Here is a 23199-nt window from a genome sequence, read left to right on the forward strand (position 1 = left end):
AAAGTTCCAGACTGAGGCTGTTCTATAATAAATATCTTCTTCTACCTCCTCGGGTTCCTGTGAAGTATAATTAATGTTTGCATACTGCTTTGAACATGCAGACTGTAATGACAGTGCTAAGTTTTAATATTAAAACGATTAAATACTGGGATTCTGTAACAGTCTCCTTCCATTTCATAGAATCATAAGGTTTTATGATGTGTTTAAACATAAAATTGCTGTGAGGAGGGACTGCCATTTAAATTTAAGATCAAATACTTCAAAAAGGATTATGTGATATGCCTGAGAGTTCCCCTCCGAGCTGCTTCTCCCTGCCTGCCCGCCTCCACGTGCAGACTGGTTTTCTACACTACAAATGAACCCATGTTTGTCTGTAACTAGAAAGCCTTGTGCAGGCAGCTGGTGCGACTTCCCAGCCTGTGTGGAGGGGTTTTAGAGATATCACTGAGCCGATGTATTGCATAATATGCGTATGTGCTTGCATCAGAGCATACATAAAATACTTCGCTATTATACTGTGAAAAACTGAAGGAATATGACAAGCGCTGGTGGTGAAGGTTGTGAAACATACCTTATGGGCAAATTATTCCATAATTTTCCTTCTAAGGCTTTATACACACGCACACGCGTTTCTGAAGTACCAACTTTGACAAATGTTGGGCTTGGTCAACAGCTAATTTGCTTTAACATGGCATTTAGTTTTAATATTGATGTAAAATACCTAGGCATAGAATCCCACTGGAATGATCAAATACTGTGTACTCGTTACTGCACGTCCAGAATGCCATCACCACTGATTTAACTACTAATGAATTTGGAGACATCTGTGTCTGAGCTAGTCGTTTGGCCTTCCCTTATACTCATTGCAAAGAAATAAGCACTGCTAGGATGCAATTCATTATGTCCTAATGTAGATCCCTAGATTTGGTTAGATTAATTGCCCCCTGAAAGTACATTTTTCTCTGCCTTGATTATAGAGGGAAGCAGAGTAATTAGCTCAAAAGTAGCTGGCTACATCTTAGAAGCATGAAGGTTGATAAGATGAATCCTACCCTTTTAGTCTTTGTTTTTCATTCTGGCACATCTCTTTATATTTACCTTTGATTCATGACACAGCAAAATAAGCCTTTTTTGTTCTTGTTTGGGCAATAACTGATGGTTTTCACTGAAAAATAAAACTTGTGCATCAAGCTGGTCTATTAATATAACTGCTTTAATGAAAAGAAAATAGTAAGACTGTATTTCTCGTATTGGATCATAAAGGCAGTATTTTTCAGCATTTTCTGTCACAGTTGTGCTTGATAATGTTACAACCAGAAACTTTCTCAGATATTTGCTTATTAATTAACTTTTTCTTTGTACAGCACCTTGCACAGGACAGTCATGGTATATGCCCAGAACACTGGCACTACAGCATTACAAAGAAAGGATTAATTCTAATATATAAATATCAGCCCAACTTTGCAATATCCAGAGTATAACATTTTGAAAGAGCAATTACCAGGGACTTTTAAGTTGAACGCTACCGTAATTATCCACTGTTTGAAAAGAGAATGAAAATACCTAATCATGTAGCGCTTTGTGAAGGTTTCTCCATTTGCTGTAGAATCTGGGCATGAGTTCATAACATATGGGTTGAAACTTGACTTGGCTGTGCTAGGTTAGCGGTTGGACTTGATGATCTTAAAGGTCTTTTCTAACCTAAACGATTCTATGAAACAGTCTTGTGCCATCCAAAGGTGTTCTTGTGACTGTCTTGTGGCTGAATGAAAATATGAAGAATGAGGGTAGTAGAGAATTCATATAAATGAATATGAATGCAGAGTCTTCTCCAGTTTTCTGTGTGAGGAGGAGACACCTGCAGTTGTAATGTTGTGTAGAAGTTTCATATGCATAGTGTGGAATGGCCGTGTTTGTGTAATGCATGTTGTTATAGTACTCATCAGTAAACAGTCCAAGGTACCAAATATTCCTTCTAGGTATTCTGATGTAAATTTGCAGGAATAAGCCAAAGGAGCTGCTCTGTACTCTACAGATGTTTAACTGGCAACAAATTTGGCACAAGAATTCCCAAACCTGAATCTACATCCCCACTCTTTCAAGTGGCTCCTATTGACTGTGGTGAGCAACCGCCCCCTGTTGAATATGGTTTCTTTGTCTGTAGGCTTGTTTTAGGGAGCTTTTTTCTGTTTAGGAGCAGGCCTGGATCAGGCACCTGTGTTGGGATTCTGTCTTCTGCTGCTTCCCACGTGTTCCTTACCTGCTTTTATCTATTTAGCTGGGAAGCTCCACCGTGCCATCAACAACTCTTCTGTATGTCTGTGCAACGTTTGGTATGGTATAAGTTATAACCTACTGCATTAAGAGTAATAAGAAGAATATATTTCTATTTTAGAGCCTAAATTACTAGAAGGCAAAGGTAACAATACGGTACCACTGTGTTTGGCTCTCCTGGACTCTCCTGCCTTGTTTGTTTTGGATGGGGCTTCAAAGCAAAAATGGAAATGAGCTGCTGATGTGACCAAGTCATTAATTTTTCACTCCTTCCTTCCTTCCTCCCTCCCAGCACTTAAATTTAGATGTAGCTCAGACTGAAGCTGTGTGTCTTGTTTTGGCAGGAATGCTACAGAACGGAAAGAAGTTTGATTCCTCCAGAGACAGAAACAAGCCTTTCAGGTTCAAGATTGGCAGACAAGAAGTCATTAAAGGATTTGAAGAAGGTGTTACACAGGTACACAGAAATTATTCTGGCTGAACTTCAAGCTTGCTGAAGAGTGTGTGAGCACACCAATGTCCGGTGCCATGGTGGCAAGACCAAGTGGAAATGACAGTGTAGGGTACAGAGTGATATTCTGAAAGCATGGTCCATTCAAGCATGATATTTGCTGTAGTTCTCTGTTCATCCAGGGACATCCCCTACTCATGAAGCTTTCCACGAATGCATTTGGGATGGGAGAGGTGAAGTCCCCTCCTCAGGTGCTAATGTGCCGCATAAGCCCCGTGCTTTTTCCATGGGCAACTCCACAAATAGACAACAGTGGCCACAAAAATGTTCCAGGTGGCAGCGTTTTATGGAGTGGCCTCTATTCAGCTACTCCATAAAAGTCCAAGCTGTCGTTTTTGATGACATCCATGACCAAGCTACAGATTTTGACCCTTACTGAATAAGTTACCAAACTGCATTGTTAAATTTTTATGACTTCAGGCTCCCAGCTACAAAACTTAAAATTCACTGACCAACCTTATGCTGAGAAAAAGGAAACTGCCTTCCGTTAACTGCAGTTTGAGAGCCTACATGGTAAAACCCTGAAAGAGCCACACAATGCAATTCACATTCCCAAACACATTGCAACTCTTGCTTTTTGTCTGCAGTGTTGTGAGGGCCCACTGCGTAAGGAGTGCCGTCAGGCTGCCCAAGTGCAAGAGTGAATGAGATCAGGGTGCAAATTCCTCGTGACTCCTCGTTTCAGGGTCCTGGAGCTCAGTGTAGGAGGAAACTGTTCAAATGTTATTATAGGCACAACTATAACAGGAACAACTTCTTATGCATAAATAGAGAGAAGTGAAGAATGTAAAACGAGAAACAATTCGCTGAGGAATGATGCAACCATGCTTTTCCAGAGAGGGAGGGAAGAGAACACGGTTTCCAGCCCTGTGAAGAAAGCAGTGCAAGCATTCCCTTCTCTCCAGCCAGAGAAGAAGTCCATTTGAAGAATCCTAGACTCTCTGAAAAATACCCACCTTTCTCTCAAGGATAGAGTTGGACTCTGTGTTGTCAGTGTCCATGTGGCAGCATGCTGCCCTCCTGCTCCTCCTAGTGAATTGCTGACTGAAGTTGAGCTTCTGGCTATCTCCTTCCACCCCAGGGTTTTGAGGGGTTTGGGACACAAAGCAGTTGGAAAAAGGCAGTTCACTATGTCTAGCATGAAGATTTCTCAAACCTTGGTTTAATGACTGTCAGATGTCAGCAGCATCTGCATTTTTCTGCTCAACTTCTGACAGTTTAAGGTTGCTCTGTGCCCTGTGCATGACATACCAGCTGTCTGGCTTGCAGAGGCCCATCAGAGCAGCAGAGAGCCTGCCCCAGGGGAGGTCATCTGCTCTTACACCCCCAGCCCCATGATAGGAATACTCCCAGAATGTGGGAAAGTTCATATTTATATTTTTTCTTCTACCTAAAGCAATCAAAGCTCTAGCTTTGGCGTATTTTATAGGACCTGAAAAAAGATTCAACAGGAGATATGCATCATCTGTGGTCCAGTGATGTGCCTGATCTTGGGAGAGATTTTAACTTGAGTTAAAATCACTGCTTCAAATCAGGGATTGTTTCTTGGCCAGTGAACATTCAATTACCATTGTATGGTGCATGAATAGCAGCTTGAGAGTGCTCCACTACAAAATACTCTGTTGGAAGAGCAGGGATTTGAGTCTCGATACTCTGAATCTCAGCGAGCGCTGTTACTGCCAGACCTAGTCTGGAGTGAGAGAAATCAGCATTTCTGTCCATCCCAGGGGCAAAGGCTCTTTCCTGGAATAAGCAGCACCTGAAGTGAGATGTCCACCCTCTGGCTTGGGCTGAGTTTAGGGAAATAAGTTCCTTTTTTAAGCAGGATTGCATCAGAGTTTGCTTTGTACTTGCCCAACAGCAGAAAGTTGAGTACCTACAGCATTAGCATTTGGGCAACGGTTTTGAAGTCATCCCTGGTGGTGGCTGAAGAAGGAAAAATGTTGCTGAATGCTTTTCAGAAGCTGAACCTAACGGTGTTTTGGCACTGATCTCTCATGAATACAAATCTCTGGTCCTATCTGTTTACTGACAGCCTTTTCCTAACGCCTGCTGGTGGTGTTACATGTACCCTGCACTCCGCTGAAGGAACTCACACCTCCTACAGCTGGCTCCAGCGTAGGCAGGATGGACCAACGTGTGCATTAAAATGCCTCTCTGTGACTCCCAGACTGGCTCTGGCAATTTAAATAACTGCCATGAGAAGCCAGAGGAGTCAGGAGATCGTCATCTGAGCTGTTTGTGGCAGCTTCAGCTTGAAGCTGAAAGATGAATCTGATGGTCCCAACTCTCCTCGATTCTGTAAATCTGCCACATAGTGATTTATTCTTTGTTTTCCTCCTAATACTGTTTGTTTTTTGTCTTCTCTTTTCCTTTCTCCAACATTGAAAACCCAGATGAGCTTAGGACAAAGAGCAAAGTTGACCTGCACACCTGAGATGGCCTATGGAGCCACAGGCCACCCTGGGGTCATCCCTCCCAATGCTACTCTCCTCTTTGACGTGGAGCTTCTCAGGTTAGAGTGAATCTTCTCGAGGGAGTTGGCTGGAGACATCTGTTAATAACCATCCGTTCTTTCTCGCCTTGCCAGCAGCGGGAGAAATCTTCACTGGAATCCCAACCTTCCCTGCTCAAGCTGTCCCGTCAATAGCGCCTGCCGTTTGGTTTCTTACGCCTTCCTTCTCTTTTTTTAACTTTGTGGTGTCTGTATTTGCCTTTTATTAGAAGCTTTGCTTTGGGAAAAACGTCTACCGTTGTAACATTTTCAAGTTGTACATTTTATTTAATTTGCATGTAAGAAGAATTCACAGTGACGATTGAAAATATATATAAATATAAATATATATATATTCCTTATTGAAAAACCACTGCCTTACTGTACACTTAAACCAAGAAAAAAAAACAACAAAAGGTGCTCAAAAAATAAATCCAATGTACACCTTGTACATGAACGGGCATTAGCCAAACAGAGTTACCTGCGCTGCCACTTTTCTCAACTTGTACGTTCTGCTTGCTGCTGTTTTAAAAAATGCTGTCTCATATAAGAATTAAAAGTATATATATAAAACAATAAAATCTTGATACTTTACAGTTCCTGTTTCCTGTTTTTCTGCTTTCCTCTGGCTGCCAGAATTCTGTTTGCTGCGTGAGAAGTTCTTCAAACAGTCATCAACTCATTTTTTGTTAATTATTTCTCATATTGAAATACACATAGTTCCATGTGCTGCTTCTATTATAGATGGGACAGTGGAAGATCTCTGTGGAACCAGAGGTACCAGGAACGTGCAAGTAAGGGCTGCTGGGACAGAAAGGTTTCCTGGCTTTCCATCAACCCTGTCCTGCTGGTGGCCCCTCAGCTCTGTCCAAAATTTGGCTGCTGAAGAGATGAAAAGCAATGCTTCTCAAAAACAGGCAGTGCTGGTCCAATTCTATGCATTTACAACAGTAAAACAAGTGTAAAAATTTCTACTGGAGTAGAGATAGGCTAAAGAAGAGCGGAATTATGTGCACCCACCTTATGAAACAAATCTGAACTGTGGGATGATGTGGCCACTGAACACAGCGGGGTTTTTTAGGCTGTATCTTCTGATGCTGTTTACGTAGCCTGCAAACTTACTTAGTGCGCTGGGCTCCTGGTACTTGAGACTGAGCCGTATTTATTTCATTTGATGGTTATATGAAGTCACAAAATTCTGGTTCTTCCCCTGGAGAAAGAAAGGTGCACAGACTGTTGTTTATCTGGTTTTAGGAGCAGGACCTGATCTGTGAAGCTGCCTCCGTGCTGTTATTTTGCTTTGCCTAAATTTGATTTCTCACATTTTGGCTGGCTTTTCCCATTTGCTGTAGAAAAAAAAAAAAGCATCATTGTGTCATGATGTTAATTTTATTTAACTTGGCTATAAGCTATTTGCATAGTTTTCAACTAACAGATTTTTTGGTGGAAGGATTTCAAACAGTTGTTGCGCTATTTTCTTGTGTGAGTCTGTGTAAGGAGAATGCAACTATCATGGGTAGGCAGGCTGCAAAGCTACGTAGGTATCTCCAGGTGATACCTCTCCTGGGGAGGAGAGAGAAAAGGAGCACAGAAAAACAAGACTGGCAGTCTGGCCAGTGACTACAGCTGACACTCATCGTTCTCTAGATGTTCATTTTACGCAGAAAGTTGCGTTTGAGTTTGTTAATTAATAAGCCCATCAAACCCATCTCTTACATACACTTATTCACTGAGAGTTGGTGGACTACGTTTTTTTCTTGCTCGCCTCTCCATAAAGAAACAAAAAGCGTTTCAGGACCGTTTTTTGGTGGAAGTCTAGGATCACTGCAGCAGCTAGGTTACACGTCCACGTTCCACTAATAGTTCTTTTATTTAGGACAGATTATTTTCCTGTTAGTAAGTAGAGAATTAGACCTGCTGCATTTTGATGCCTACTAGCTCTCCCAAATTCTTTTAAAAGGTCCTGCTCTCCTTTGCCACTGCTCCAGCCTCTGTTGCTGGTCTTGATTTCAGCAGTGGGTTACAGATCGGAGGTCGTGTTGTGGCAGTTGCAGACATGAGCTCCTTCAGGTGTCTTGGTTAAACGTAACGCAGCCCTGTCGCGCCTGTCAAACACAGGTCGATTCAGCACGTTGGTCTAAAGCTGCTCCTACCTATGGCCCAGTGTAAATTAGTTGTTTGTTAAAAAAAAAGAAAACAGAAAGTATCTGCTTTGGGACCTTTCCTGAATGCCTCGAAAGCGAACAGCGATGTGAAGGATTGGCTCAGCGTACCTGGAATGGCAGCGCGTTCCCTCCATCATCTCTCGGTCCTGTTGTTGGCAATAGGTAGGGCATCGCTTCCAGCTTCTGCTAGGTTTCCTACCAGTGAAAAACGTGTTCCTGCCGGGCTGGAAGAGCTGATCATATTTGGTCTTATCGTCTCTATCAGCAGAGCTGCTGCACGCCTTCCTTTTGCCCTCAGCAGTACAACCCGGCCATTATCGAGTCTGTAAAACCCTTATTACAGCTGGTTGATGAAGCTCTCTCCCTCATCACCCTTTCTCTGTAGAGACCTTTGTTGGAAGCAGAGATTATTACATTTTTCATGCCCATTTCATTTTAAAAAAAAAAAATCTGAAAGGAAAACTAATTGTGCTTTGTGATACTTAGGGAAATTAAGTCTTCAAGGAAATGTAATCTTCAGCTCTTTCTTTGACTGCAAATGCGTTAATTTATTTAATTGTATCATCGATCAACACAGTACATATAATTATTCCCACTATATAATGGATTGGAAAAAATTTAGTCATTGCCCATGTAATCAGATATGCTCTTGTTACTAATTTCTAAACAGCATCGATGGAAAAAAAATGACCTTCCAGGCTTAATTTCATGCCCTACTTCCTGAAAAATTAAATGGGAAGTGAGCACACACAAAAACCAGCACAGATGCAGAGTACGAGGCTGGTAACATCTGCCTTATTTGCTGCCCCCTCTGCCATTCATATAACTGAACTCATTTCCCTGTCCTTTGATATTACATTTCAAACAAAATCTTGAGCAGACCTCATCAAAACAATCCTCCGGGCATTTGATTTCCATTCCCTCTGTCTTGCAGGTACAAATTATTATTTCATTTTACATGTGCAGGGACATTGAAAGCCCTGAACAGGCACTAGAAGAAAAAGTATGAAATGGAATATTTAATGAAAGGCAGCAGCTGAGCTCTCTGAGAAATCAAAAGCTGCTGATCTTGAGGATTCATTGAAGGCATTTTTATTAATCTTATTACCCTAAAGAATTGCTTTTTATATATGTTTTTCAAACAGCATCAAATCCTCATCAAAACAGACACTGCAGTGCAAGCACCACGCGCTCTGCTATTGACAGAAGCGAGGCAGTATTTTTGCATGTGATTTTAAACAAGGTCGGCAGAACTTGGCACCGTTATTAGCATTTTAACATTTTATTATCAGTATTTATTATTGTTTATTAGAAGCATCAATCCAGCATGGTAACAAGCACCTCCAGTTCCTGTTACAGAAAGGGGCCTTCTAAATGCCCAGCACCTGGTGTAAATGGCCCCAGTTACCCCAGTGTATGGCATGTGCACACACATTGCACACGTGTATGTGTATGCGGCATATGTGGGGGAGTGGGGTGGTTTGTAACCTTTAAAAAGCTATGACTGTTCACAAAAGGAGGATTTCATTCATTTAAACATTTTCAAGGTAAGCTGGTTTTTGCCTGAGGAAGTTAGGTTTGTTCTAATCCAATGGGCAACACCTGAAAACTGATCTGGCACTGGAGAAGTACCTGCTAACCTCAGAATGATAACAGCAGATCACAGCTGCTTCGTGTTTCATGTACATAGAATCATGGAATGGTTTGGGTTGGAAAGGACCTCAAAGATTGTCTAGTTCTAACCCCTCTGCCATGGGCAGGGACACCTTCCACTACACCAGGTTGCCCAAAGCCTCATCCAACCTGGCCTTGAACACTTCCACGGATGGGGCAGCCACTTCTCTGGGCAACCTCTTCCAGTGCCTCACCACCCTCAGAGTGAAGAATTTCTTCCTTATATCTAATATAAATCTGCCCTCTTTTAGTTTAAAGCCATTGCCCCTTGTCCTGTCACTATACCCCCTCGTAAAGAGTCCCTCTCCTCTCCGTGCATCACAGCTGCACCCGACAGGAGCAGTACAGGGCTGGGCAAGTGGGAAAGTTGGCAATGGCATTGCAGCAGGGCTTTACGTTTCTGTAGTTCTGACATGTAACCCCAGCTGCCTACAGGCTCGAAGCCCCCCATCGCCTGTTCCCAATCTCAGGGACGGCTCACCGAGGCCTGCAAGGCTTCTTGCTGCAAAAATCAGTGTCCACTTTAAGGGAAGGACACAGGTGAGGAAGAGCCACAGAGGACGCACAAGGCTTTTTACTGCACACACTAAATGTAGCTCACACACAGATCCCAAGTGCCTGTCTGCAACAGAAGACAAGGGAGACCTGTCCCGGTGGAACACTCCCTGGTCAGGCACAGGATGGGATTCCAAGCACTCACCCAAAGCTGCAATCACACCCAAGACATTTCAGCTGCCTCCTCCCTGCTGCTCTGAGCTGAAGCAGCTCAGAGCATCACCACCACTCTTCATGCTCCTCACAGCTGAGAAACGATGTGCACAGCACACAGGAACTGCGAGGGACCTCCTCCGTTTGAGAGCCGGACACTGGCACCCACAGCTGGGCACCCTTCCCCATCACTCCAGTGCTGAACGCTTGTGGACGTTCACGTACGGACGCTCCACAAATTCTTACCTGTATCACAAACACTCAGGTGACAAATGACTTCCTTTCTAAAAGGAAAGGTTACACGCAGAAGTAGCACAGCGTAAAGCAAGCCTTGATGAAAAAAAGCAAACCTATGTAGACACACATTTATTTTTTTACCAAATGGACACAAGAACAACATGCTTCCTTTTTTAAGTGACAGATTTCAATGAAAATCTAAGGATAACAAAATGGAAACATTCCTTTGTGACAGTATAATGCACTGAAAAAAAAATTTAACTTAAATCCTCAGGCAAAGTATGTTTGCATCTGCCCATGTTCTGCACTGGCTAGAAGCTGTCTAGTTAGGGAGTTAAACATCACATCCAAGCAAATAAATCCTCCCAAGGCAGCATGCTACCAATGTTCACAGGACTTCCAGCTGGTTCAGAACAGAGGTAGATGTTATTCTTTAACTTCCAAAACATACTGGTTATGGATACCCTGTATCACAGTAATTTCTGTTCATAGGACATGAGTGCTGAAAAAAAAAGAGCCAAAAAAAATTTAAATATGTTTTTCCTCCACCAGATGCTACATCTGAAAATGTATGTACATGAAATATATTAGAGTTCAAACACACCGAGTAGAAAACAATCGCACTACAGGTATCTAAAATTAACACCATCATCTACTGTCTCATTTTGGTCAGATGTTCTCTACCTAACTTTAAAAAGCGTGAAGCGTATTCCTGTCACTCCTGCTAACCTCAGTACAAACCTGGCCCATGTAACAAAGATCTCGTTTTGTTACATCAGGCCAGCCCTGCAGCAATGCACTCTTAGGGCAAGATTATTCTACTGCAACTTATCTGTTTCATCTCAGCCACCCAGAACAAGATATTGTGACTGAAGTCACCTAAGGAGTCAGATCATTTTAAAAGGCCAGTCGTTTTCTATAGTTTGTAAAAGAAACTTTGTTATAAACATGGATTTGGGCTTGCTTTGTTTCTACGTGAGTAGCAGCCTAACGATCATGTAACGGAGTTAGGCTCTTTCAAACATTCCCAGAGGGAGAAATATGCAATAATTTGTCCACAATATACAAGGGTGATGAAGTATCAAACCATACTTACTTCTTTTTTTAAAAAAGCACAAAAATCCCTGTGGCAGAGAGACGAGTTGCAACACTCCATTTTCAGAAAGTAGCAGTGAAATTTACCTCCACGTAGGCAGCTCACACAGAGCCCATTCAGCTCTTCGGATTAACTGGCTGCCAGGCTTAAAGACTGCCCAGGAGAAGGCAGAACTTCAGGAGGTGTGAAACATTCAGCCTGCTCGGTCCCATCTTGAAAGGTCCTGCTAAAAACAGGACTGTGGTTGTGCAGCGTTTACCAGGTCAGCCTTACAACATGGAGAAGCCATGTCCATTTAGGGGGATTTAATCTTAAAGCAGATCTTCTCAGGTTTTACATTTATTTAATTCTAATGTGAAGAACTACAGATTCAAATTACAGCTTATCAAATTAAAAATTAAAAAAAAAAACAGTTATACTTCATTGAGAATTCCTATGTTTAGTTCAAGAACTCAACGGCAGGGCTTGAAAATAGCTTCCCAAAGAGATCAGTTTATTTTGGTGGGTCTGTATTAATTCCGTATTTTTCCTTGAGAAGCTTAAGCTGCTCCTCTTTCTTCTTTGTGTCCATCTTTTGGAATGCCTGTGATTAAAAAAATAAAAGATGTGAGAAGAAAAAAAAAAAAAAACAATCTCATGACATGTTATTTCCCCATAACCACAACTAACACCACTACAAACTACATCGACATCACGTACAAACAGCGATGCTTAATTCTTGACCTTGGAGAATACCACAGGACCCTGGATACTGTCAGTAACAGGGAGAACATGAAGAACTAGAGACTTTTTACCTCTAAACAAGATCTTGCATCCCGTTGCAACTGTGCAGTTTTAAGGTCCCTGCTTTCTCTTCTCCAAATTACACTCAGAAGTATGTTTTTTTCACACCCTTGGTCCAAAGGTACTTTTTTTGCACACAAATCACCAAGTAAAGATGAAATCCTGACAATCCTCTACCAGTTTGGATTTATTTCTTAAAATATCCAAGGAACTGTCTATTCAAACTGATTTTTTTTTTTTTCATGCTAGCTATGTTCACAGGTAACTTCAAAAACCACCAAGTGTACGTACCCTGTTTGCATTATAGTACAAAACGACAAGGTATCTGTTGCACACGTTGAATCCCGACAGGTGATCACAAGCGTTTTTGGCATCAAAGATGTCTTCATAGACTACGTAGGCTGTTCCTCTAGTTTCAGGAGTGTTTCCACTGCAGAGCAATATCAGTTTTCATGTTAAAACAAAATAAATAGGACATAGTCCTATTAGTCTTTAGCAGTGACTGAGATTAGTTTAACTAATGCAACTTTGCTAAAAAACAATTTATTGTTTGAGGTTTTTTTCTAGAAATTAAAATACATCCCTGCTTTCCACATCCATCTCCACTTACACTCCCAAGTCAGAGACAACAGGAAAATATGACAGAGGCATGTGATGCATTGTGCTCCTCAGGGACATTCACCTCTCCATGACAACTATCAGAAGCTGTTGCTGTCAGGGGCTGTCATAGTTCTGGAAAGACTTTAAGTTTTTATTACAGTGATTAGCTTGTTTTATTTAATATTACAAGACCAAGCTGTCAGTTAATGGCTGTCTGGATCAGATATGTCCTTAGGATGGAATATTGCTCTTGGCATATCACAAAGTCAATTTAAAAGAGTCAAAACAGCCCCACTGGTGCAAGACCACTTCAGAGCTGCAGCCATCACCTATGGGACCATCAGTGCGATTTCCTTTGCCTGAGAGACAGGAGACACGCCTGGGCACATAACGCTAACTAGCCCAGAGAGATTGCAGAGCTTACAAATCCAGAAGATCTCGGCTGAAAGATCATTACAGCAAACTTAACAATCAGAAGAATTGTCTCTAAGGTGCTTGCTTCTAAGAAGAGAAGTCCTGAGGACAAACGACCTCACCCATATCCACAGCAGGGTGCATACAAAAACAAAGAGGAGAATGGGATAAGAACTGCACAAAGCATGAAAGTCATTACAAAGGGAGTTCCACCTTATGCCTTCTCTTGTGACAATGTGAGGATTTCTGTGGAACACCATACAAAGTGATGGTTCCAAACAATCAGCAGGGAGGCTGCCTGCAGTTCCCTGTTGGACGCTCATGCCAGCATGTGACTCTGATGGAAAGCTCCCCTGATATGTCTTAATTCTTTACGTCCCACTGTCATGCAGTTCCAACCTACACATTTTCAGAAACCTTAAACATTAGCCTTCCTCTGTGCTTATTAGAGAAGAATTACACCTATTCAGCCAAGCAGTAAGTTTATGCTGTTCCTTGTTCCTTTAGCCGCTTCTCCAGTCACTTTAGTTGCCCTTCCCTGCATCAGAAGGATCTCACTAGCTACATGTTCCAACACAGCATCAGTAGTACATCCTCCTGTCCCTGTTTGTTCACTGAAGGCAATTCTATATGTAAAACTGATTTTGACCTACACACTGAACGATCTTTTTTTATCACTATGGCGCTGAAATGAGCACTTCTATTTGGGGTGGTAAAATTCACTGTTTAACTGTTCACATATTTACATCCTGCCCAGTCAAAACAATTAAACATATCGTGGATTAATTACCTATCTCAGAGCATGGGGAAATGGAGAGCGACACAAATGACAAGGATACATTCTGCTCTAATCTGATCAGCAACCTAGTTGAGAACTCAGAGAAGCTGCAGGTTATTTTGCCAACATCTGGACAAAAGCAGGACAAAAAAAATCCCCTTATCAAATATAAACTACATTTCCTTTCTATTTGTACTTCTATTGAAATGTTACTTACAACATTTTCTTTTTACGTATTAAACACCAAGTTTCATTTCCTCCCCCACCCCTTCCTAAATATTTTTCAAAGGGGGGAAAAAGTCCTTTTGTATGAGTGTGAATACTCCGAACAGCCTTACTAAGTTTCTCAAAAGCTCTTCCTGAATTCCAGCTTCAGGCAACTCTTTCTGCTATATACTTAGCAGAACATAATACTAAACAGATGAAATAATGGTTTAATCCACAGCATTCAGACAGTACTCAGGATAACAACAAACGTCAGAGCTCAGGTGTCCAATATTTGAAGTAACTAAAAAGAAAAACCTGAGATTTGCTGTACACATGTGTAACCTCAATGCATTTTAAAACAAAATTACAGTCAGATTGCCATTATACACAGACTATGTGGCTCAGGGACAAGCTGCATCTGACACACAGCAAGTTGTTTCTGGTCAACAGGTCCAGCAGCAATAGTAACATCTCTATTTTCCCTTTACTTAAGTATATAATACTCATCAAACATGAAAACCGGTTGCATCCAACTTTTGCCTTTCTTATTTTTAACTTAAGGTAAAAGGTTAGCTGCATTTAAGATTCACATAAGAGAGTCTCTCATATTTTTACCAACTTACCTAAGTTCACATCAAATTTAAGCCTTTTCACCCTTCCTACCAGCAATATTATTTTCCTAATGAATTCACACATAAGATAAATATCATCACAATCATCTCTGGCACACAGGGATACTGCTCAAGTGCATTTAACTTTTTTAGCTGTGAAACCCACTACCTACTGCAATAGCAATACTGACATATAACAGACACACTAAACCATATCAAATCCTTAACCTCTCAAAGAAAACTAAAATACTTACACTCTGATTTGTCGAATAGGCCCATATTTCCCAAAAATATCATACATTTCCTCCGCTGTGATTTTATATGGCAAGTTCCTAATATACAGGATCCGATTGACTTCTGGAGGCAGCCGAATCTGATGCAGAAACAACACACGATGCGTTAGACCCAGAGCACTCACTTCAAACCTTAAAAGCAGCAGCCTACATACTAAATCTTGGGGCTAACATCACTGAGAGAGTTCGGGTGCTTCACTGGTCCTTTTTTAACCCTTCACAGCTACAAACCTGACATGTTTTTGTAAACCAAGAGACCTGCCTGGAAGGGGACAAACTCCCTTGGCCGGGGACGCGGAAGGAGCCCACATCGGGCAGGAAGGCCTGTCTTCAGCACCAACTCACCTCACACCCCGCCAGGCTGCCCGGGAGGGCTGAGGTGGGCCGGGAAGGGGGCAGGGGAGAGCACTCACGTTGGCTCGCTTGGCCGCTTGCATCGCCATGGCGCCGGCTTGAGGGAGGGGGCTGTCGCCTGAGAGAGAAACACCGGCCGGGAACGGGCCTCCTCCTCCTCCTCCTCAGCGTGCCGCCGGCCTCAGCAGGGAGGCCGGATGCTATCCCAGCCTGCACCGCGCCGGAAACGACGGGGGGGGGAGGCACGTGACCTGCTGGCGGCCGCGCCGCCGCCGCCGCCTCACCGCCTGAGGAGCCGCGCGGCACGGGGACGTGGGCGCTGCCGGGCGCCGTGTGGAGATTCCTGCCAGGGGCAGGCGCCTGGCCGGGGGGCGGTGGGGAGCGCGGGGCGAGAGAGCGCTGGAAGGCGGACGGTGAGGGAGCTCGGAGCTGACGGCAGTCGGTCCCTGGCAGTTTTGTGCGGCGTGGAGGAGCGCTCACCGACATTTTGTTCCCGCATTCAAGACACAATGCTAGAGCTGCAGCATGGACCTTTTTATTAAACATGTCCTGTAAGGCTTCGTTTTACCCTTCCTCCCACAGTAAATCACTCCAGATTGGGAAGCAGAAACGGCACGTTCTTGTCAAACACTCCTGACAACTCAGTCCCTGGAACAGCTGCAGCAGGAGGCCTTTCCTTAAGGTGAAGCAGGCATTTCGATGACAATTTTGCCGATATTCCTGTTCTCTTCCATGACCCTGTGTGCCTCTGCAATCTCATGCAGAGGGTAAATGCTGTCGATGAGCGGTTGGAGATGAGGGGAGGTTCCTCCAGAAAAATACGGCAGTACATCTTCTGTGAAGGCTTTCACCAGCTCTTCCTTATACTGAAGAAAAAATGAAAGCATTTTGAAGATTATTTCCAATATTTTCATTCACAGAGGTATCTCTAAGCACAGCGTACAAAACGTGGGCAGTTCTCAGGGAGACTCTGAAATTCACATAGTGAGATGGGCATGTAAACATCTGACAGGTGTAAATTGCAAACAAGAAGAAAACTTTTAGGTTAATTATATTTTAATTGAATAAAATTCTTCAAACAAGTGGTACAAGCCCAGTCCAGAACCATTTGAACTCAAACTAATAAAATTCTTGAGAATATTGTGTATTAGACCATGAACAGAATCTGTTCCAGGACTCTGCACTGCTGTCTTTTACTGTAATATCTGAGAATTTTCCACATAAAGTGATTTTTCCTTGGTAATTTCTGGGCATCCAAATGGCCTCAGTCTCTACTTTGAAAAATGATCTAATAGAGGTTTTTGCCTTCCCCCTCTCCCAACTTCATCAAGCTGTCTGATCACTTGAGTTTTGTTTCCTCTTAGGCCAAATCTTTAATTTACAGTACTCATGAAGTACATTAAGAAGTCCTGGGTATCATTCTTCTGATTCAGTATTTCTAAAAAGGAGGCATTTGATAAAAATAGAAAAGGGAAAATGTAACTTAATTTTGCAAAGTTTTTCAAAGTACATAGTAACAGTCAAAGGTGGTGCTCTTTTGGTAATAATGCATTAGGTTCTGCTCTAACACTGGTATCAAAAGAAAGCTCTCAGAACTATCATCAGTTTTCATAGAATCATAGAATGGTTAGGGTTGGAAGGGACCTCAAAGATCATCTAGTTCCAACCCCCCTGCCATGGGCAGGGACACCCTCCACTACACCAGGTTGCCCAAAGCCTCATCCAGCCTGGCCTTGAACACTTCCAGGGATGGGGCAGCCACAACTTCTCTGGGCAACTTGTTCCAGTGCCTCACCACCCTCTGAGTGAAAAATTTCTTCCTTATATTTAATCGAAATCTCCCCTCTTTCAGTTTAAATCCATTGCCCCTTGTCTTATCACTACATGCCCTTGTAAAAAGTCCCTCTCCAGCTTTCCTGTAGGCTCCCTTTAAGTACTGGAAGGCTGCAATAATATCAGCCCGGAGCCCTCTCTTCTCCAGGCTGAACAGTCCCAACTCTCTCAGCCTGAGTTTTAAGATCAAACTGTATACACTGTTGATAGCCATTACTTGCCTTCTTGTCTCGTGATCTTAATAGACTTGTATGGATGCTCCCTCTTCTGGAAAGCAGCCTTGCAAGCAAATCTCCATGTACTTCACCTCCACTCAACAGTCCATAAATAATCCACCGGCCATCAGTACTTAGACAGTTGAGATTCTTCTCCCAGTATGAGGCACCAACACAATCTAAAATAATATCTACTCCAGAACCTCAAGTAGAAACAGAAAAGATTTTAGTAATGTCACTGAGCTGCATTAAAGGTAGGATAATTTCAGGCAAAACTAAAACCTCGTTCTTTATAGGTACGGAATCAATCCTGCAATTCTTATTTAAATCTTTCTGCTGAAATTAGGAATTGGCACAATGATTTGTAAGGAATTCTAGAATCAAGCACAAAAAAAAGAGTAATTCTAGATATCCAGATGCAGACTCTGTCATAAGCCATCCCAAATGCTTAGAAAAGCTGTTTTTTTTCTAACAGTAAGACCACTAAGTTTTGGGCCCGTATTCAAACACTTACAAAGACAAGCACGAGGATTTGGTCCCACAGTTCCTTGTGGAGGCAACAATAACGCAGGCACAATGTTTGTGCCCCAAATGAACACAAAGCCAAAGAGAGTCCATGCAGAAAACAGCACAATTAAACTCAGGAAAGATACATTCTCGGGCTGAAGAGGATGTTAGGTTGTGCTAACAGGGTCATTGCTGTCTGCTCCTTCACCAGTTAAGGTGACAGGTGAAACTGAGTGTGTGTGTGTCTACATTAGGAGGTACACACTCCTCCTCAAACGTAAAAGTGTCTTTCACGTAGAGGCTCTTACCTTGGGTGAACGCCAAGACCTTTTCACCAAAATCTTCATTCTTGTAGTTGAACCCCGCAGCTGCTCCGGCATTTGCTGTTGCTTTCAGTTTCTCTTGGGTTCCTGCTGTCACGATGGGAATAGCTTTTGCCAGTCTTACCAGCTGAATGGCCGCCATACCGACTCCACTAGCTCCAGCGTGGATCAACACTTTCTCGCCTTTCCGTATTTTACCTGAAGGAGGGCGTAAGGGAAATGGTTACCCTTTTGGCATCACCTGTGGGTTATAATATGGTCAGGGTGGAAAATACTGAAGCGGAAGCTGAAAGAGATGCCCTGGAGTGGGCTTTGTTTACATCTTCATATCCTTCATAAAACAAATCCAGAGCTAACACAGCTCACAGGGTACTGACAGGACTCCATTTTACCGACTTCAGTGGAATGACTTGAGCTTGGCCCTGTCCAGTTCTGGGCATTTGTGACCAAGCTCCTTAGGTGAGTGCAGTCAGCCTTATTACTCTGGGCCTGCCCACTGCCACCAACAGAAAACACACTCGGAGGGTGTTCATACTGAGAAATCAGGCGCTCATAATGTTAAGGACCAGCTCTACCTATGATTTTACCATCTACCAGTTGCTCTAACACATTTGTTTGTGTTCTGCTGATTGCTACTGGAAGCGAGGCACCAAGCACTCCTGGAGACGTGGTCCTTACTGACTACAGAAGCGACAGGGCTTGAAGCAAGTCTGTGTTTTGGATAGTAAGTTACTTGTTTGTAACTCCTGTTCCTTAGCAGAGCTTTAGGTGCTGCTGCTGAAGAGGGTATAAGAAGGTTATTTGTCAATTGACGAAAACCCTGGCAAGTGCTGTTAGTGCCTCCAGAGCGTTTTCAAAATAAAGAGTCTGAGCTTATGTCTGTGTTAAACCAGCTCAGAGGAGATTTTACCAACAATTAATGTCTCTGTGAAACGAGGTGCAAGAGCTTGTCGATCTACTGTAGAGCCACAGGCAACTAGTGAGAAAGTCCACAATACGGTCATGCTTGCAGCAAAGTCCAATCTTTAGAAGTAGGATGCGTTTTCAGTTGTTGGGAGAACATGTAAGTTATTGCAGGTTTTGGGCTTAATGGAAATTGCCATTCAAGCTGAGAAATATAAACGAAAAGAAAACTGCCCATCTTTCCATATTGGTCCTTGTAAATATGCAATCGGCAGAGTATATTGTGACTGAGGAGATGTGGTCGAGATTTCAGGATTTGGGTCTGGCATACCGGACTCTGACCCACATGAATGGAGTGACAGAGAACAGGCAAACAGCATTCAGACAGAGGCAACAAACAGAATTTCACAACAGAAAGGAAGACGAGCTGTTTTAGTGGGATAGATTTGCAACTACACTGCTCACCTACAAAATGCAGCAGCTGAAAGGCTGTTAACCAGGCTTCAGGAATGGCTGCAGCCTGAATAAATGTCATATCGTTGGGAATTGGCATCAGGAAGCCTTCGGGTACAGTAACATATTCTGCCTGGCCACCTCCGGAGAGCAGAGCCATCACTGCATCGCCAACCTTCCACTGGCCCTTGCAGCCAGGTCCGAGCCCAGCCACACTCCCAGCTGCTTCTAAGCCTAAAATATCACTTGCTCCTTTGGGGGGAGGGTACTTCCCTCTCCTCTAAAACAAAAGAAAGAGAGGGAGAGGAAGGAAAAGGCACACATCAACGAGTGTAATGACCTGCGATATTTTACACACATGCCTCTAACCTAAATTATTTATTCAATCATGATTTTTAACTGTGCAAACGTTCCAGTGATTTGAGAATCTTCTATCCTCTGGCAACATTTCTTGTTTCCTAAGTATATTTTATTCTTAAAATTCTGTGTGCAAATCCAATTTGTTGCAAGTCCTCCTTGTCCAGGCCAATCCATGCTGGGGAAGTATTATGGTCTTCTGTTGCAGAGCATAGCTTTCAGCTCAAAGTAAAGTAGCTCGGATTTAACAATTTGAGTGTGATTTTCCCATGCTGGAATTGAGCCATTGGAACATTTCATGTTCATCTCAAATGCCCTGAGAATGGTCTATGCATCTAGAAAGACCAGAGCTTTGGTTTTATATCTTTTCTTGAAAGGCAGCTGCCTTTCCATGCCACGCCAGTATTGCAGGGACCCAGATAAAACCATTTATCTACTGAATAGACATCTCTTCTTTCAGCCCTATGAACTCTCCCATCCAAATGCTCACCAGGTCCAATCTCTTTTAACTTTTCAGATTTGTGAAGACTTCAGATAAGGGCTTGAAAACTGGGTGTTATTTTCAGATGCATAGATCTGCTTAACATACACGTACCTGGAGTAAATCAGCCCTATTCAGAGCACTGGCAGAGACCTTCACAAGAACTTCTCCTTCTCCTGGATGTGGTTTTGTCACTTCTTTCACATAGAGGTTTTCTGGGCCTCCTGGGCAATCAAAATAGACTGCTAACATTTTCCCTGAAAAAAAAACCACAACAAAAAACAAACAAACAAACAAAAAAAAACCCAGCATGAATGAAGGCACACTTCTGTGCAGATTAAGGCCCCAGTGCTCAACTGACCAAAGGACACAGGCCCTTAAAATAGTAGAGACAAATGGGATTTTAAAACTCTCAGCAGAAAGAGCCTTTATTTTACACATCTAAACCCATGTAAGTGCTGCCTTATGATTCAGCCCGTAGATGGTAACTGGAAGATCCACAAAGGCACAATGGTGAGTTAGCACAAAGGAAAGATAACAAATGGTTTTAAAATTCCTATGTATTTCCCTTGCCTCAGCAGGTGATTCCTGAGTGCCTGATGCGCTCTGGTAGAGGGTCCCACTGCCGCAGGACTCTTTCAAGTAACTCCTCAGACACAGCTCTCGGGTTCCTCAGTTTTAGCACCAGCAGCTGTTGAGATGGGCTGAGATGTCAAGCCTCCTCTCGCCTGGCAAAATCAAATCTGGAGCAATCTTCCCTCTGCCTCCTGGGTGCTGGGTGGAAGAAAAGGAGAAGAAGAGGGAATCACAACGGGAACGACTGTGCTACTTCTCGAGAGGTGGTACTATCCTGAACACAATACAGGGCTGCTGCTAGAGCCTCTTCAAGTGAAGAGCATTGTGTGACGGACCACCGTGCCCTCTGTAAAAATCACTTGCATTATGATATCTGTGCAGGAAAAGCTAAGTACATGCTTTATTATTTGCTATAACACTGCAAATGTGGAATGATAAACACCTTGAAAGCCCAGGAATGTAAATCCCCACGAGGTGGTGCTCTATGGCTATTTTACGGAGAATAAACACTTCCAACTATTTGTATAAAATGTAACTTAAACGCTTTTCTTTCTGAGGCTGGCTATTTGTCGTTTTCAGCTGAAACATTTAATCCAGTCCCACAAAATTTGTATTAGCACAAAAATTCAGTGAGAAGCCCACCAGATAATACCCGGTAACAGATGCTTCTGCTCTCTTAATTGTGTCCAAATGTAGTCAATTAAGATGCGAAAGAAGCTTTTGTTCCTCTTGCAACACGGTTCGCTAACGTGAATTTTTATAAATGCTTGTCTCTGTTGCTAGAAGCAGACCCACAAAAATAAATAAATAAATAACCCACAGTGAGGATCCAAATATCTAAATTGCTTTCAAATGCAAAACAGAAAAACGCAGGAATTGAAAACCAAGTTACCAACCAAGTGCAACAACTTCAGACTGAGATCTGCCAGCAGTGGCCCAAACCAACAATTTAAACAAGTTATGTGGTTCCTGAGCACAATTTGTGACTCACCTTTTTCCTATAAGAAGGGAGGATGTCCTCCGCACCAGGAACGAACCCAGCCTGTCCTCGGGATCAGAGGCCGATCCTAGTCCCTCCTCTCCCAGCTCTGCCCTTGCTATCAGCCATTCCCCAGCAAGTCAAGGGGTGGAACGGGACGAGGTTGTGTTTTACTTTGGAGGGAAAGACGTTAGCAGAGTCAGAAATGTTAGAACATCTCACCATTGTTCCTACCCACGGACCCGGCTTATTGCACGGGTTGAGGCAGAAATCTGCTTCCCCCTTTGGCACTGAGGTAGAGATCTGCTGCTCACCCCCCCCCCGGCGCACGGGGAGGTTTGGTCTGGTGCCTTTGCTGCGCCGCTCCGCTGGAGATGGGTGTGTTTGTGTGTTCTCCCGTGGAACACTGGGCTGCTGCTTTGTGTTCTGAATTCTGAGTAGTGGAGACCAGATTTACTGAAGTTGCATCAACGGCACACGAGCTGTGACAGTCCTTATGCTACAGATCCACCTGAGGAGGCTTTATGGTGCTCTTCTTCCCATCAGATGTCAGTGTTCAAAGTTTACTGGTACACGTTTGCCAGCTCAGTGCATTTCTACCTGATGTTTTAGCTGCCTGATCACACCTCTTCGCTGAGCTTCGCTGTTTTCCCCAGAGGAGATGGATCAGATCATGCCTTTCTCCATGTCCTAGTTGCCAGCTCTTGAGTATTTGAGAGTTGTCAGGGAATAAAACTGACACTTCAGAGTATTTGAAAATGATAAATCATGTATCTATCCATGTGTGGGATTCTTCTGTGGATTTTTTTCTTATTGATTTTGAGATTTTTGCATGCAGAGTTTTAAACTCTTCTTCGAAACTAAACTAATTTAGGATAAAAAAACTAAAAATTCTTTTGTTCTTTTGTGACCGAAAGAGCTAATAATTTGTTTCGGCAAATGAAAAGATCATGGAATCTGGTCTTCTTGAGACTGCTCTTTACCTGGTGACGTAGGCAGAGCCTCAGCTGCCCCCTGTACAGTAATGAGTTCACTTAAATGTGGATTCTTTGATGTCTCACAGTAACACACAGTCTGATTCAAGTGACATCGTCCCTCCTCCCCAGTCCTCACAGAACTTTGCAATCCACTACAATTTTAAATAATTTTCTATAGCAGTCAATTATGATGCAAACTGACGTGTTAAAAATGTGTTTTATTTGTAATATTGAAAGATGTACAGGACAGTCTGAAGATCTGTTAATGTGACAATTTCCTTCATCCCTTGGGTCTGTGATGCTACCATAGCTTTGATGCTGTGAGAGAACTTTCTTTGTTTAGGGAGGTTAATAATTTACTTATCTGGAAACAGGCTAAAAGACAGTATTAGAAAG

General features: G+C 42.9%; 3 protein-coding genes across 3 annotated transcripts in view; 1 reads left to right on the forward strand and 2 right to left on the reverse strand.

The window, feature by feature from the left end:
- FKBP1B (FKBP prolyl isomerase 1B) overlaps window positions 1–5310 on the forward strand; it is a 56328-nt gene extending 51018 nt beyond the window's left edge. The window contains exons 3-4 of the mRNA XM_086623584.1: window positions 2619–2731; window positions 5182–5310. Of these exons, the coding sequence (XP_086479710.1) occupies window positions 2619–2731; window positions 5182–5310 (242 nt within the window). The remainder of the gene's footprint in view (window positions 1–2618; window positions 2732–5181) is intronic.
- Window positions 5311–11631: 6321 nt separating this feature from the next.
- SF3B6 (splicing factor 3b subunit 6) lies at window positions 11632–15383 on the reverse strand. The gene is made up of 4 exons (XM_009980975.2): window positions 15259–15383; window positions 14807–14925; window positions 12234–12372; window positions 11632–11742 (listed from the first exon to the last, which is right to left on the reverse strand). The coding sequence occupies exons 1-4, from the start codon at window positions 15286–15288 to the stop codon at window positions 11653–11655; spliced, it is 378 nt and encodes a 125-aa protein (XP_009979277.1). The 5' UTR covers window positions 15289–15383; the 3' UTR covers window positions 11632–11652.
- Window positions 15384–15622: 239 nt separating this feature from the next.
- Window positions 15623–20523, reverse strand: TP53I3 (tumor protein p53 inducible protein 3). Its single transcript, XM_009990773.2, has 5 exons — window positions 20386–20523; window positions 19446–19713; window positions 18063–18275; window positions 17254–17450; window positions 15623–16065 (listed from the first exon to the last, which is right to left on the reverse strand). The coding sequence occupies exons 1-5, from the start codon at window positions 20521–20523 to the stop codon at window positions 15877–15879; spliced, it is 1005 nt and encodes a 334-aa protein (XP_009989075.1). The 3' UTR covers window positions 15623–15876.
- Between the last annotated feature and the right edge of the window lie 2676 nt (window positions 20524–23199).

This window comes from Tauraco erythrolophus, chromosome 2, assembly GCF_009769465.1.
Source record: "Tauraco erythrolophus isolate bTauEry1 chromosome 2, bTauEry1.pri, whole genome shotgun sequence".
In the NCBI taxonomy this organism is placed as follows: Eukaryota; Metazoa; Chordata; class Aves; order Musophagiformes; family Musophagidae; genus Tauraco; species Tauraco erythrolophus.

Bases quoted from the DNA above. Each gene is read 5' to 3' on its own strand.
- TP53I3 (XM_009990773.2), bottom strand. From the start codon at position 20,523: ATGTTAGCAGTCTATTTTGATTGCCCAGGAGGCCCAGAAAACCTCTAT. The intron at 18,276-19,445 runs GTGAGCAGTGTA...GCCCTCCTTCAG, and splicing joins TCAGCTGCTGCATTTTGTAG to GTAAAATACGGAAAGGCGAG. The intron at 16,066-17,253 runs GCAAGTAATGGC...TTTTTTCTTCAG, and splicing joins TAAGATCACGAGACAAGAAG to TATAAGGAAGAGCTGGTGAA.
- SF3B6 (XM_009980975.2), bottom strand. From the start codon at position 15,288: ATGGCGATGCAAGCGGCCAAGCGAGCCAAC. The intron at 14,926-15,258 runs GTGAGTGCTCTC...TTTCTGCATCAG, and splicing joins AAGCGGCCAAGCGAGCCAAC to ATTCGGCTGCCTCCAGAAGT. The intron at 12,373-14,806 runs GTAAGTATTTTA...ATTGCTCTGCAG, and splicing joins CCTATTCGACAAATCAGAGT to TGGAAACACTCCTGAAACTA.